The sequence below is a fragment of the Nothoprocta perdicaria genome, unplaced genomic scaffold (genome assembly GCF_003342845.1).
Source record: "Nothoprocta perdicaria isolate Ctin4 unplaced genomic scaffold, notPer1 scaffold_0, whole genome shotgun sequence".
Classification (NCBI taxonomy): domain Eukaryota; kingdom Metazoa; phylum Chordata; class Aves; order Tinamiformes; family Tinamidae; genus Nothoprocta; species Nothoprocta perdicaria.
In genome coordinates this window covers 19,669,659-19,684,863 of record NW_020454092.1, presented here as the reverse complement: position 1 = coordinate 19,684,863, position 15,205 = coordinate 19,669,659, and the positions used below count along the sequence as shown (strand labels likewise).

The window sequence follows — 15,205 nt, the reverse complement described above, 5'->3', positions numbered from 1 at the left end:
AGGTCTTGTGCTTAAATTATATAGTTCTCGTGATTAAGTGGACAATGTTAACCTCGTTCTGTGGTTAGGCAATGCCAAGGTATCACATGCGTCTGGCAGGTTTTGTGCCTGTTTCACAACACCCTTCAGTTAATCGCCTGTCTACACAATTGATAGGCTGTTACTATATCAGGCGATCAAAATCCTGCAGCCTGCCCTTGATCAAGTTAATATTTGAAAACAGCAATGTGATTTTTTATTAGCTTCAAAGATCTCTTCAATTACATTAAACATCTTTTTGAGGGATGACATTTATTTAGATTATTTGGAAAGAGAAGAAAGCGTTGGGTTTTGCCCCAGGAGTCATCTATTCCTTTACCGGACTTGCTGTGTTTGGGGAAAAGGTTTCTTTCGAAACCATAATTTAGAAAACCTAACAGACCCTTGACATTGGGCAACACAGTTAATAATTGACAAACACGTGTAGCCTGCCTTAATGAATGACTCYGCACCATAACACTGAGGGTTAGCCTAACTTCCTCAGCTCCTCTCACACTTTTCTGGAAAGAGCAATGGTAAGCCAGACTTTGTGTATGTCTCCTGAGCAAAGGTAGGAAGTATTCGTTAGAGTGACTGTGAATAAATAATTGATGTATTTACTCTTTTAATCATTAGAGTTACATTTGGAAAACTTGCATAAATCAATTCTTCCCGGCAAAATATGTACTTTTAGTTTACCTGTGATTAGATTTGGTATCTATTGTCAAACATTTAGTTGTCCAGTATGTCTTGGCTCCTCTTAGTTGCCCTGTAATTGAGATACAGAGCAATTGTCACAGGAATGTGATGGAGAGATAACGTGGTAGCATGCCTTCAGAACATTAAAACTCCAAAATGTTTTATTTCTAAATGGCAGGTGTTCATGGAAATAAATAAATAAGTGGTTGTTAGCTCTTTCATCTGCTAAGTATTACTTAAACTTTAATTCCTTCTCTTTAAACATGCTGCTGAGAATGGACTCTTCACTGAATGTTTTAAAAAAAACTTCTGCATGGTAAAAGTGGAAGCTGTAGTGAGCTGAGCGGCGTCTTGGAGACAAAGGTTTTACACCCAGGAGCTTCTGGCTCCATAAKCCCTGGGATCACTACTTCATGCCTTTCTTCTGCATGCAAGTATTAAAAATGCATCAAATCTAATGGCTTGGTTTTTCAGAGTCCCACTAGATGACCTTTCCAAAATGCTCAGCTTTCATTTTGAGCTGAAGTAAGTGTCCAGATTTTAAGAGATCTCAAGTTTCTTAAAAAAATCTGTCAAACTGTGAACTGATGGGTTTGAACAGCTTCAGAACCTGGCTCCTAGTTGGTGTTCTTTTGAAAATTTGACCCTAAAGCAGACAACTCCCGGGAAAGAAATATAAACATATAAATATAAATATAAACTGATAAAACTGATATAAATAGAAATATAAACTGATTCTAGAAAAATAAAAACATTTTTCTGTCAGGGTTACTATTTTTCTATCACTTTTTACCAGTCATCTAATTCAGGGACATGGCCTGGTGAAAGGTGACTGGACATATGAGTTGAATCTCTTGGACCATGCTGCTGCACCAATGTTTCTTACATGGATGAAGGCTACCCCTGCTGAAAACAGTTTAAGAGGTGACCATGCCTAGTCCTTAAAACTGATAGGCACTGAACACTATTTAGACAGCTTGGACTAAATAAATCAGAAATATGCACATAGTCCAATAAAATAAATGCAAAGTTTGTCATGTTTTCCTAAGTCTTCTTATGCAGGACAAGACTAAGTCACTGTTATCTTTGCAGAAGGTGACTCCAAATCTCCCCAAATAGCTTTACTCTTTTCAGAGTGACTGTATCAGGTCAAACTAGGACCATTTTGTCCTCTCTGCAGCAATGGATGCCTAAAAAATACAAAACAGGCAATTACACGATGCTTCCTCCAGAAGAATCTTCTGTCCTCTAGCTTTATGGTTCAGGAACTTCCGCAGACGGAGGTGCTACCTTTGCATTTAATGGTACTTAACGCCCTGCATACGTTGAATTCATAGCAATTTCTAGCATCCATTACAAACACATCCACTGCTTAAATATATTTGTAAAGAATTGCCCTTTCCTACTAAATCTGCCACCTCTTAGTTTGTGGATGCTGTTTGATTGTTGTACTAGTAGAGACAGCCAACAGCTGATCTTAGAGAGCCTTCTTGTTCTTCTCTATTATCTTTTAAAGATCTCCACCATTTCTGTCATTTCTTTTCCACCTGAAGAACCCTGTTTTACCCAGTGCCTCCTTGTACAGAAGCTGCCGGTTAGTTCATGTGGATGTCACAAATATTTAGTTAACATAAGCAGGATACTTGAAAAGAAAGAGTCTTATGCTTTTCCAGTGCTTTTCAGATTTTCCTAAAATTGCTCAACTTGTATAAATAATTTATCATGTGTAGCATTGACAGGAGTATGATACTTATCAATAAAAATAATTTGCACTAACTGATTAGCTATTAAGAAAATCTTAGAGCTGGCAGGGTTTCAAATGACCTACAGTACACAACCATGCAGGCTTCATTACTCTTAATGGAGATTAAACCTCCTAAGCCCTTAGACAACTTTGCAAATCATAATTTAAATGCAAAAGATGTATAAAATGTGTCTGTCCTCGCTGAACTACACGTTCATCCTCCTGGAGGGCAAACAGGAAGTTTGGTCTATTTAATCCCTTAGGAATGCCCTTCCTTCTCTTCCAAGTGCARTCATTTATGTGACAATAAAAATGTATCATCATGGCTAGAGTCTGATATCCTCTATAGCAGCATAAATCTCGAGCTGCATCACCACTTTATGTGGGCATAAATCTCGAGCAATTCAGAGGCTTTGGGGTCTGGCCATTGTTTGGCTGTAGCAGGGTTGCCACCAGCAGCAGCAGTTCTTCCAGTGACCGCTGTGTCCGTGATTTTACTCAGTCTGATGAATACCTACCAAAGGCCAAATATAAGCCTTCAGCTCTGCATATAAGATCATATTTTTTTTATTATTGTTATTATAAATGTATAATTGGGAATGAATCTATCCATCTATCCATGTCACCAGTACTCTCTTCTGTTTTTTCCAGTTGCTTTCAACTAACTTTATTATTATAAGCCTAGTGTTGAACCTAGATTTGTCTTTTTAAAAAATGCAGTTGTACTAAGGTACCTGATGAGAGGAAAGAGTATCTTGGACTGCCWGCACTTTGCAGAGTGACCCTGAGGGACACTGCAGGAAGCTCCAGACCGGTCTGTAGTGTTTTCCCACAGGAACATCCTGGGCTCTATAACAACTTTTGCTGGAACTTCYGCAGAAAACTGTGGTGCAACTTTCTGCAAGAAACCCAGGTGAACTCACCTGCACATGGATGAGCCTGGCCCTTTGTGCAGCTTCTGTGTGGCTCACCTGCCTTCTCAGGAGCACCCAGCCTAGTTCTTGCAAGTGTCTTTCCTGTTATCTCCCGCAAAAGCAGCTGAGATCTATAGGCATTTGAAACTGAAATCAGACTGAGGTTTACTGTGCAGATTAAATGTGGCCACTCGTAACAAGAAAACATCCATACTTGTCTGGCAATATTACAYTGTGAGAGCTGGAAATTCTCCCACCTTGCTTCATTCAATAAGTATCACAAGRAGATGAAGGATACTGCTTAATAGTAACAGATTTTCTTCATATTATGTATATATGCATACACACACACACATATATACATATGCATACACATATTCTTTATCTGGTGTCATTATTACAGGACTGTGGCCCTGTTCTTTGCCCTCTACATCAYAGACTTCTATCTTGAACTCAAATGCTTTTTAAGAGCAAAAATTGTYGATGTCTCAGCAGCAACTGGCAGTCAGCTGAGAGGCTTCCAGCCTCCCTGTGTGGCAGCTAACCTCAGTAGCCTGGGGTGATGCCGTGCAGCAACACAGCAAYATCCAAATTTCCACTTTTCTAAATAGCACAAACTCTATTTCTATAGGTTTGCTCATGTAAGTCAGCAAAAGATGAGTCACCCAGAAAGAAAGCTGTAATCATTTGTCCCTTAGGAATCATATAGTGAGTTAATTATTGTACATCACTTTCTAATACAAAATACACAAGCAGTTTTCACTTGTTGAGATTGCAGAGGGCAAGGGAGCTTTTCATAATTTCCAACTGTTATGGTCTGGGAATGCTGGGTTTCTCCTGAGTATCTATTACATAATTGGAAACACATTTGGTTCCATTTGTTGTATGAGACAAAGCTAAAGAAATGTGTGCTATTACTCTGGGAAAAGAAAAAAAAGATATATAATGATCTTATACAATATATGCAGGTTTTGCAGACACAGTGGTTGTCTTTTCCAAACTGCTACCGTTTACATCAGTTGAAATTATGCCTTTTGGGCTCTGCAGAGACCTCATCAGTACTGCCTGGGAAGTCAAAATACAGGAATGTGAAATGCCATTTGTATTTTGAGTAACGTTATGGCAAAAGCCATTTACCAGGAGGTCATTTATCAGTGTGTTGAACTTGAATRTGCACTTTGTAATATTTTATTTATTCACATTCAATACTCCGAGCTTCACAAGCAATAGCTTTCCACAAGCTATTGCATGACTGTGAGCATTGCAGGTCATCAAAACAATTTTATCAGTGCAGAGAGGKGGAAATCTGAAAAAAAAAAAAAAAACATGTAGCACCTCCAGCATCTAAATTACTGGGTATCAGAACCACATATAACTATAACTTCACGAACAGCAAAGGAGAAAGACTGTTTCCAGTAGTTATGACCTTTTGTTTTTCAACCTCCAGGTCTTGTTTACAGAACCTCATTACAGGGATATTTTAAGCATGGCTGTGGCAAGAGATACAAGCTTTCATGGTCATTTGTTTGTCAGACCTGCATGTCAACATCTCTTTTTTTCTTGGAATCATTACACTAGAAAAAGTAATTAAATTTAAAAAATCTTTTTCTGCGGTCACCCAAACGTCAATCTTCAGAGTCATTCTGGATTTACCAATATATGACATGCAAAATCTAAAATCTATTCAATTTTCTCTTTATGAGAACATCTATAAGTAGGCCAAATGCAGAGAAGTGCATTCATTGATCCATCAGGAAGGTGGGTGCCTTCCTCCTTTGAAAGACAAACGAGCTTCTTGTCACTTGCCTTCTTGGGCCACAAGAGACAGAAGTGCACAGTGATACTGTAATTTCAAAGTATGAGGTCAGCATTATCTGAAGACCTTATTTCAGTAATTGAAAAAATGCCTACTACACATAMTGTTGATCCTCTGTGTTCAAAAAGGTGTGTAAATTCACCATTTTTTAATGAAAGTGAAAAATGAAACTGGAGTTGACATTGGTCTCCTTTGAACCTCTCTCAACACGCAGAGGAAGCGGAGGACAGTTAGCATTGTAAACGTYCAAGAAATGGCCTTAAAGCAGATGATCTTCTTTGGAAGCTCCCTTCCAATTTCAGAAGAGCTCCTTTGTTTCTGGGACTAATACAAAAAAATGAAATAACTTTATATCCAGAAGGAAAGGACACTAACCATATAATTATTAGACTTTCTTCAAAAACTTATTATGGTTATGGCAATGGAATAATGGTCAGGTATAAATTTCTCCATCCTATGCTAAGACAAAATGCTCGAACAACATATATCCTTCAGCCTTGCCATTGGCAGGTAGACTACTCCAGATATAAGTACACACACCTTGGATTTCAAAATGTCTTTCAAGACTGACCAAACTCCTAACTTCATGCTCTAAAATAGTTATTTTTAATTACAGACCTTCCTAAGCAAAGGAATGGGGTGTTTGAAAGCAGGCTTTTTATTTAAGTAAAGGAGACTTTTTGCTACAGTCTATGATTTTGCTGAGCTAACTATTAGTTACACATCAATCGTATTTGGTTTCTGTGAATCTCTGCTATTCATAGTACATTATTATTAATAATCTATGTCAATTCAAAATACTAATTTACTAAAGAACCTGTACTGCTACTCTTCTAGGAATCTCTTCAAATTTGGCAACCTTGTAATCACAGCGACTTCAGCTGCCCAATCTGTCTGCAAACAGCTACTTGCCCAGTAGAAACCAACTGTGGACATCTATTCTGTGGTAAGATTTCTAGATTCACTACAATGATTATACTGGCTGCTCAGTCTTCTTACAGAGTTCTCAGGTTCTASAGACACAACAGTCCAAGCCTTTGCCCTGGAATCAACGTAAGTTCTGCCACCAAAAACTGGAGAAGTCCTAACTTTAAATCAGTAAAAAAAAATAGTAACAATATTTTTATGTACACATTGATTTCACATTTACAAGGTGCTCAAGAGCTTTTGAAATGCTCAGGAAGTCTCAAGAGAAGCAGAGAGCAAATCATCTCACTGCTAAAGTACAGCAGAAACTCACAGAATGGGAAAAAGGTCTATAAAAACACACAGTATATTCAGTTATGTGAAAACCTTTGCTACAGAAATTAACAGTCTTRCAATTGTACAATTTGTGACTGTAAAAGCTCAAGATATAACAATGTCTTATCTTCTAGCATGAACTCACTCCCAMGCAGCCAGCTTATCTTTCTGTATATCAGTACTGAGCAGCATAAAACCCCAGCTGTCCCGTAAAATCGGTTCTGGCTCCATGATGTACTCTGCAGGCTTGCTCCTGTGTGAAAGCGTTGCATAAAATATAGCAGAGGTAATCTAGAGAAATAAGGCATAATTGCTGTATTTTATAGTACTGCAAAAGAATTCTAAATGAAAATTTAGGGGACATTACACACTATGCTATTAGAAAAGTGAGTTTTAGTCATATATATGACTTTTTAAAAATATGTTTAGCTTTTTTTTTGAAGTAAATTGTTGTAGTCATATGGAGAAAATATGCTTGAAGGCATCATGATGCACGCTCAGTAACTCTGCAGCATCTGTCCTAGCAGGAAACWGTCAAGTTTGGATTTAGACACATTGTTGGGGGAAACACTGTGAAAGTCTTTTTTTTGAGGCTGCCTGCACTGTGATCTCCTGGCCTCATCCAATGCAACTAAATTCAGTGGATAATTTAAGTAAACCCTTAATTCTGTAGATCCATGCATCTGCTAAATGCCTTGTTTGAGGCTACTAAGGAATACAGTTAGGATAAAAAAAAAATGTTAAATGGAAATCAAGGATGGYGCACAAAATAGTTAAGTATATTCTATTTCTAAAGGTGATCTCAGGATTTTTAAGGCTCACATTCTGTACCACTGGAGTCAGTGGGAGCTTTGCAGCTGCTTCCGAAGGCAGCAGGATAAGATCACTAGGATGCCTGAGCAGAATTTAATTTTCTGTCAGACCTCTGACACATCCTGCAGTGAAGCAGGCGTGCTTTACAACCTCACTGCCCCAGTTTCTTGCCACGTCCCTTGCTGAAGGCCTTTGTCTCCAAAAGAGAGGTGACAGAAGAGAACCAGTTTTATGATCCGATGAGGCAGAAGCTGCYGGTGAAGGTACCTTAGTGCAGCCTGAGATCAGCGATGTCTGACAGAGGGGCAGGGAGACGGCTGGAGGCAGTACCATCTGACACTGCAACAGCAAGACACATCAAAAGATAGTGGGCAGAACCATGAAGCTCCTTTCCGCTGTTCTGGGATTTTAGAGATTTAAAGCAAATGTAAGCTCTATTCATAAGCCATTTACACTTTTTTCACCATMTAAGACTATAATTAAAAGGCATGGGCATAAATGAGTGCAAGGAATTATGCTGTTACTGCTGTTGCAAGAAACATGCATTTTTGTTTTTTAGAAAGTGCCATTTTGGTCTAGATTGACATGACGCTCACTCAGAAGAACTCCCTCAATGCTGCCACTATCCCATCCTGTGAAACCACGGCAAATCAATGAACCACCACTTTGATGTAGGGATCGCCAGCCACATGAGTAACATCATATAAACGTTTCAGGATGTTTCAGGTTTTCATGCACATAACCATTTTTTAGCATGCTCATATATGCAGATGGGATGCTTTCAATATAACTCATTCCAGAAGAGAACATTTCATAAGGCCTCAAAACATGTTTCAAATAATATCATAGAAGTTATAGTTTCAAATACAAAGATAGACATAACAACAAAGATCATTACCTCTCTCCTTTCTCTGGCAAGATTTAATTTTCCCTTTTCCATCTGCGAATAAGGCATAATGGGCTTCGTTTTTATAACATCTAGACACCTGCAGAGAAATACCAAGTACAAGCTTTGTATATTGTTATCATGAGCTCATTATATTTAATTATGGTTTATTTTCCCCCAAGTACATTGGCATTTGCGCTCTGAAGCATAGATTCCAGTGCAGTGCATTATGCATGTCAAGATGGTATTTATACAGTAGAAGCAGTCTTTGTAACATGTCTGTTTTTCATGTCTTAAACCAATAAAACGTTACACTGAGCTTATCAAAACCATTCTGCATAGATCTAAGTCTGTTGCGACTGAAATTAGTAATAAAACTTTCCTGGATGCCCTCCGGAACCGAGCTAGGGCAATGCTGCGTACGCCTAATAAATTCCACTTCGGTAAAAGTTTTATTTAGAAAATGTGGTCAACCCAGAGCTTTTAAAGAAGATTAATGTGGACTTATAAAAAATGTCTGATTTTATTATTGGTAGTAACTCATACAGTTTGTCCTGAAGTTTTCCTTTTCAGCTTCAGTTTGAACCATATGTTCAGGAAGTTCAAGTGAAAAGTGATCCTGGAGCAATATTATTTTTTTCTAATTAACTATGACCACAGAGGTATTTTAGACAAACCTATGGACTCCCTCAGAAAGCTGTGTAGCAAGCTAGATTAAAACAGGATTTTGTCTATTTTATGAAAAATGCATTGAAGTACAAATGGGTCAACTTCAGAGGAGTCCAGCCTTCCTGTTCTACTGAACAAATGATTCTGCACGTAGTGAATTTTAATTTCTACTGGCTGCTTTTTTAAAGCCCTTGAAGAACTAAAGGATCCATTATTATCCCCTTGTCTTCCCTTGTGCCTAYGCACAATACACCACATTGATCATGGTACAGGATCTGGACCTAGATAGGCAGAGCAGTTCTGAAGTCAGGCATGATGTTTGTCCAATGCAAAAGTTCAAGGAAAACCTTAGAGTCGGCTGCCAGGCTGAGTTTATACATCTCACATGGAGATTTTGATATACACAGTCATGTGCCCAAACAACTGTTCTGTATGTGCAAACAGAAGAGCAGAGGCATAAAGAAAAACCCTGCACTCCACTGAAAACAAAAGCAAGCAGCATTGCTCCAACAGGGAGGGCGAGGCTCATCAAAATGTCTGGAGGCCAAACTTAACATCTCTCTTTTAGAGAACCTAATTGAAAATGTCATTACCATTTATATACTTGATTCAAACACATTGTTTCTCTAATATCCACTTTTCAGTGACAATGGGCRAAGAATGGCTGGGTGCAGAAAACCCTGCACAGAGGGCTCCTGAAGGCTTCTTGCTTACCAGGCCCCATTTGCTGGCCCTGGTTGTTTATAAGAACAAAGAGCAGAGTTCATTTCCATAGGACAGCTCCATCAGTGCACGGCAGTGCACTGCTCTGCTTCTGTTTTCGCTGGGATCCTTGTCAAATTTGATCAGGTTACATGTTAAGACWTTTTTTTCCCTTGACCTGTCACTGCACACTGCGAGCCCGGGAGCTGAAAGTCAAKCTGTGCTGCTTCTGATTAGATGCTATTTATGCTCTGCTGTATTTGCTGCTAATGCCAGCACTGACATTTGTGTACATCAGCCACTGCTGTCATTAACATGGGCAGCCTAATCTTAGTGCTGTGGACCCAAAACATGGAAGGGCACCTGTATTCCAGAGTGCTTCAACCACAGCCAAGAGAGCTTCAAGGAGAAGATGCTATCAAAAGGAATAAAAATATCAAAGTCTCCCTGGGGGTGCCTATGTATCTCTGTATATATCGGTGTAGAGGTACTATTTTTACACAGTCACTTCGCACAGAAAAAACACATTAAAATGGTAGCAAAAAAATTAAACTAATTTTACAGTCAGTTGTAGAAAGAGGGTCTATTAATTCTGAAAATTACCTTATATAAATTAAATACTTTTAAATGTGCTCCATATATCTTAATTTCATCTTTTTTTTTTTTTTTTTTTTTGAGGTCCCTGTCTTATCACATACTGGAAACATAGTCCCTGTTTAGGAGCTATAACCTGTCCTCTCTGCAGACAAAAGGTGAGAGTTCTCTCTCTTGTAGTCATCTGTGTTACAATAACTACTAGCTTTAACACTTACAGAYTAACTTTATCTATCATCTGATTTTCCATAGCATTTGATAACCCACTTAGACTTGAAAGACACTGAAGCCATTCACATTTATCACTTGGCACATGTCATATTAGGCAACTCTGTGAAATACTAAACAGGCCTCCAGCAACTTACTTCTGTATAGCTCATTAACTCTCCAGCATAATACACCATAAAAAAACTATACAGAGTTTCTTAATCTCATCTGACCCATGCCAAAGGCTGCCTGATTTATTGGAAGATTGCATGCAGGCTGTAAAAGAAATCTGCATTAGTAAATATTCTTGCTCTAATGGAACTACTGACTTGAGACAAAGATCAGCCAGACAGGGAGAATATGGACAGCCATGTACTACAGAATAATATCCTTAATATATTAAAATATACAGTGCTAATGTTTATCTTCTCTTATGAAGGTGATTCTTCTGGATAATATCTCTTGTGGAAAACAACAAGATAAACCAACTAAACAAATTGTGCATGACATTAGAAATTACAACAAGCGCTTCTCAGGGCAGCCTCGACCTGTAAGTGCTTCTAATTCCTTCCACATGTACCTAGTTGAGCTGTATAACACATAGTGTATTGAAAAAGATGCAGCAATGAAAAAGGAATCTGTATAAATATGTGGATTACCTCTATATGCCACCACTTGTTTGTGGTGCCCTAGGAAAGGCCTTACCAACCTCTACTGGATTCAGCATCTTTCCATAAAAACGCTTCTTGGATTTCCTAGCTTGAAGCGGTCATTTTGCAGCCATCCTGGCAGGGAAGAGAAAGCAGGGTGAGATGAAACAGGTGGTAAAGCACAACTAGAGATGTCAGCCTGAGGCTTTCAAATCAGAGTTCAGATTTGAGCTCTAGGATTTTAATCTGCCCCTAAAATTTTGGTGCCAATTCATTGCCAAAGGTGAGCAGTCCAGGCAGGCTCCGTACTTTATTACAGCTGGAATCCCAGCTGGTACAAAGACATGACAGGCAGTGGAAGGGATGTGCAAGACGAGGGGGCTGAGGCTGCAAGTGAGGCCTGTTCTTGACAGCATGTAGAACAGCACCACAGCAAGAGCCCTTTTCTGTCACATCCTGGTAAGGAGCCTGAAAAGGACCACRGAGCTTGCTTTAATCCATGGCACTGTGAAGGGCAATGTTATTTTTTAACCCAATAAACTAGCATTAGGGAGGGGGAATAATCACTCAGTCCTATGGTTCCTGTCCACACTAAGCCAGGGCTTAAGGCCTCATTTTCAAGCATTCATAACCTGCACTTGATGCCAGACTTGAGAGAGGCATATGCTCAAACAGTTAAGTCCCAGTTTCCAAAAGTATTCAACATACATAATTCTTTCTTTTCAAAGTGCTAGGGGAATGGGGATTCCTTTTAGAAGTGTGTCTCTATATCCTGCAAAAAAATTAAACTGTAGGTGGACTTGGAGAGCACAGAAAGTTTTTATATTCAAGAGTTCTGATCTAAAAGTTCTTAGAGAATTGTTCAACATGAATTAGAATGTAATATACCATAACTCACCTGTATATTCAGTTTGCAGATTACCTTTATGACATGCCGTTACTCCTGACTGTTGTGTTGCGAGGAATCTTTACCTGGGATGGTCTCGTATGGATTTTTTTCCTAAGAGTTGCTGTTTGTGCTTTAGGGGCAATCATTTGCTTACCTTCTCCATTCAACACAATGCCTGGGCTTCTCTGCAGGATACTTGGAGCAGCTGATGACATGGTGGTAGTTTTCCTTCTTTTAATATGCATGATAAACATTGGCCAGCAAATTCTATCAGACAGGGTAGATATGGCAAGGTCTGCATCTCAGAGCATGCTACTGGAATCCTGACTCACATCCTGATCCCTCAGACTTCATCAAATGGTGAGGGGCTTCGCCTTGGTTTGTGGCAGCATGTGATGGGTTTGTCATTCTGCTGCAGACAAGGGCTGAAGCAGGACTCGAGATGCTGGGCATGGCCAGGTGATCCAGYGTGCATGTGCTTACAAGGCTGGGTTTATATGTAACTACATTTGCTCGTTCATGCTGGACTTCTCTACTTCTATTCATTTTGAGAAGTTAGCAAAACATAGAATTTGCTAAATCTTGTATGATGCAGGCTATGTTAGATAATACCTCTGCAAATTCCTGTATTGGCACTTTGTGCAATCATAGTTACTTATATATCCATTGCAAAACAGATTTCTACAGCTCTGTATCAAGTAGAGGCCATATTCCAAAACAGACAGCATGAAACTCTCAGAAACACTTGCTTGAAACAAAAATGCAATTATAAAGTGTAAGCATTACAAGGGGAGAACAAGCAGTGTGAACAGATCCTTGTGTACCACTTTCATAAATGCCTCTGCAAGGTACGCAGCTTCCCTGAACTCTGTGCATCTAAGTTTTAACGAAGTCAACATGACAGGTTGTTTCCTCTGTAGACTTTGCACGCTCCTTGTGACTTCCTTGTTACGGCATGATACCAGTTCAGCCGGAGAGATCAAAGTCAAATTTGTGGTGATGATATAAATTGCAGGAAGTTTATGGAAAGTTTGCTAACATTGATCTGCAAAGAGATTAAAAGACTGGTGCAATACCAGTCAATGTTGTATATCTGTCCCTGTATAACCTGTACATTTGCTATGTGCTTGGGAGTCAGTGGACTTCATTTTTACATATTAGTTGTATATAAATATGTGTATAAGATAGATATACTAAAATATATGAGTATTTATTGTTCTCAATACACTGCTCTCCAACTGTTCTTTCTTTCTGTGTATTTTCAATTGATATTTTTTATTGTACTTTTCAATTGTATGCTGTGATGTACCATGATGTTGCAGGAGTTTTCTCTTTTTGTTATGATGTTTCTTCATTTTATTCCCATCAGCTGGCATTGTTTTTAATTATGTCCATGAACTTGTAAAGCTGTTTCTCCTAACAATGGGTACTTTGGAAATGGCAACAATTGCTTTTCCATGAACTATGAGGCAGGAAGTGCATTGTTTCTTTAAAAAACTTAACAGATGTTTTTGACTGCTAGCATAAAAATAAAAATAAACCACTATTTTCCAAATTCTTTAAGTGCAGTTTTGTTATTGTGTAACTTCTGTTTGCATTTAGTTGGAGTTATAGCCTATGCCATTGCTAAAGACTGGAATTTCTATCAAGTTAAGTGTATAAAGATGGAGCCCATTTTTATGAATACTAACTCCATGTATGTGGACTGTAGGTTGTTTCTTTTGCATAATAAGGGCTCACTGAGAGGATGGAGGATTGCAGGTTAAGAAATTAGGGGCTCTCATTAACGATTTAAGGCAGAGTTACAACTGATTTATGTGTGCTTTTGTGCTCTGTCGCCTGGTTCTTCCTCTCTTCCCTCAGGGCCCTTGATTTTGCGTTTTAAACAGAGTATTATCTTCCAGTACTAACTCACAGCCAAATGGCGGAGAGAATTTGTGAGAAGATCTCTCTAAAGGCGTGGGCAGGATTCAGATCTCGCAGGATCAAAACAATTTGGGCTCTCTGAGGGAAACATTTTTCCTGTAGACAACCAAAGCATCCAAATTCTCTGTTCCCACGGGTCAGTCATGCCCCGATCTGGAGGGCGACACTGACACCATCCGTGTCAGCCTTCAAAATCATCTGAGAACAAAGCAAGGCCTCTGCTGTGGATCACTGGGAGGTTTCTGAGCACTGACAAATGCTGGTGTAAGGCAGGAAAACCTGCGTTCTGTCCCCCTGTGTTCCCTGTTGCCGCCCCGTTCAGCGCAGTGGGAAYGGACGCAGCGAGTGGGGCTCTCCCAGCAGCAGAGGGCAGGATGGARGGAATGCACCTGCACTGGGAGCCTATTTTCAGCGCCCGCGCCTGGGCAGCATCATCTTACAGGATCGACGGTGGCCTGTTTCGCATCTGCACCGTGATTAACGTGCACGCAGACCTAGTTACCTGCAAAAGCCAAAACGGCTCCATGTTTTGACATAAAAATGACTGCTCTGCAAGAATGGAGACAGAAGAAATGAAGTAGGAAGCAGGAAAAAAAAAAAAGGAAAACAGAGAGAAAAACGTTTCTCAGCTGCAAAAGCAATTCYGGAGTATCACCCACCAAAAAGTACTATAATCATAGTTTAAAAGAAATAATTATAATGGAAATCACACCTTGGTCTTAACGACAGCACAGCTAGAATTTAAAGGCCCATCCGCAGGGCAACCAAYGGTTATCTGTGAAAAGCGAGGGGAAGGGGAGCGCTTCCCTAGGGGCTGCAGCCACCGGCCACGTTACCTCTTCTGCAGCTCCTGCTTGTGGCCACACTCCGAGCAGGGACACGGGGCCGCCAGCAGCTGCCCTTGCTTTGCCTTCTCTGCCTGGGGTAAATAAATGATTATTCTTTTCTCCCGCTCTACAGGGATCGCAGAGAGAAAACAGCCCGTGCCTCACATTGAAATGAGAACATTTTATTTTTAATCAAAAACAAATCCGTACATTTTTAATGATAAAAGTATATCTTCGCAGTGGCAACACAGTGAGTAGAAATTACCTCTGTCTAAAGCACCTGGAAACCTGTCCCCCACAGCGCTCCCAGACTCCGCAGCCCGGTTAGAGGCTTTGCATGATCGAGCGATACTCCCGCTGATGCTCCACAAGTTTGAGAAACACTCGGTACTTCTTGTCGTAAAACCTGCGCGAGGAAGAGATTTGCGGCTGGAGCGGTGCCCTGACACAGCTCCGCTCTGCGGCCTGGGCGCCGGAGCCGCGCGGGGCGGGAGCGGGGAGAGCGGCGGGGCCCCTCGCGAGGGACCGGCCGGGCGTTTCGGGCGGTTCGGGGCTCCCCGCGCCGCCCGGAGCGCGATCCCGCTGCAGCGCCGCGCCGCGCCGCCGGGT

General features: G+C 40.2%; 2 protein-coding genes across 5 annotated transcripts in view; one reads left to right on the top strand and one right to left on the bottom strand.

Annotated features, from left to right (window-relative positions):
* Window positions 1–465: 465 nt before the first annotated feature.
* Window positions 466–12,366, top strand: LOC112943640 (E3 ubiquitin-protein ligase RNF170-like). Its single transcript, XM_026034869.1, has 5 exons — window positions 466–554; window positions 6,029–6,137; window positions 10,182–10,255; window positions 10,744–10,854; window positions 11,865–12,366. Exons 1-5 carry the CDS (start codon window positions 552–554, stop codon window positions 12,168–12,170), a joined length of 603 nt encoding a protein of 200 aa, XP_025890654.1. The 5' UTR covers window positions 466–551; the 3' UTR covers window positions 12,171–12,366.
* A 2,455-nt stretch (window positions 12,367–14,821) lies between these two features.
* Window positions 14,822–15,205, bottom strand: part of FGGY (FGGY carbohydrate kinase domain containing) — a 131,835-nt gene continuing 131,451 nt past the window's right edge. For all 4 annotated transcript variants that reach the window (XM_026034815.1, XM_026034823.1, XM_026034832.1 and 1 more), the window contains one exon: window positions 14,822–15,002. In XM_026034815.1, coding sequence (XP_025890600.1) covers window positions 14,921–15,002 — 82 coding nt within the window. In that variant the 3' untranslated portion in view covers window positions 14,822–14,920. The remainder of the gene's footprint in view (window positions 15,003–15,205) is intronic.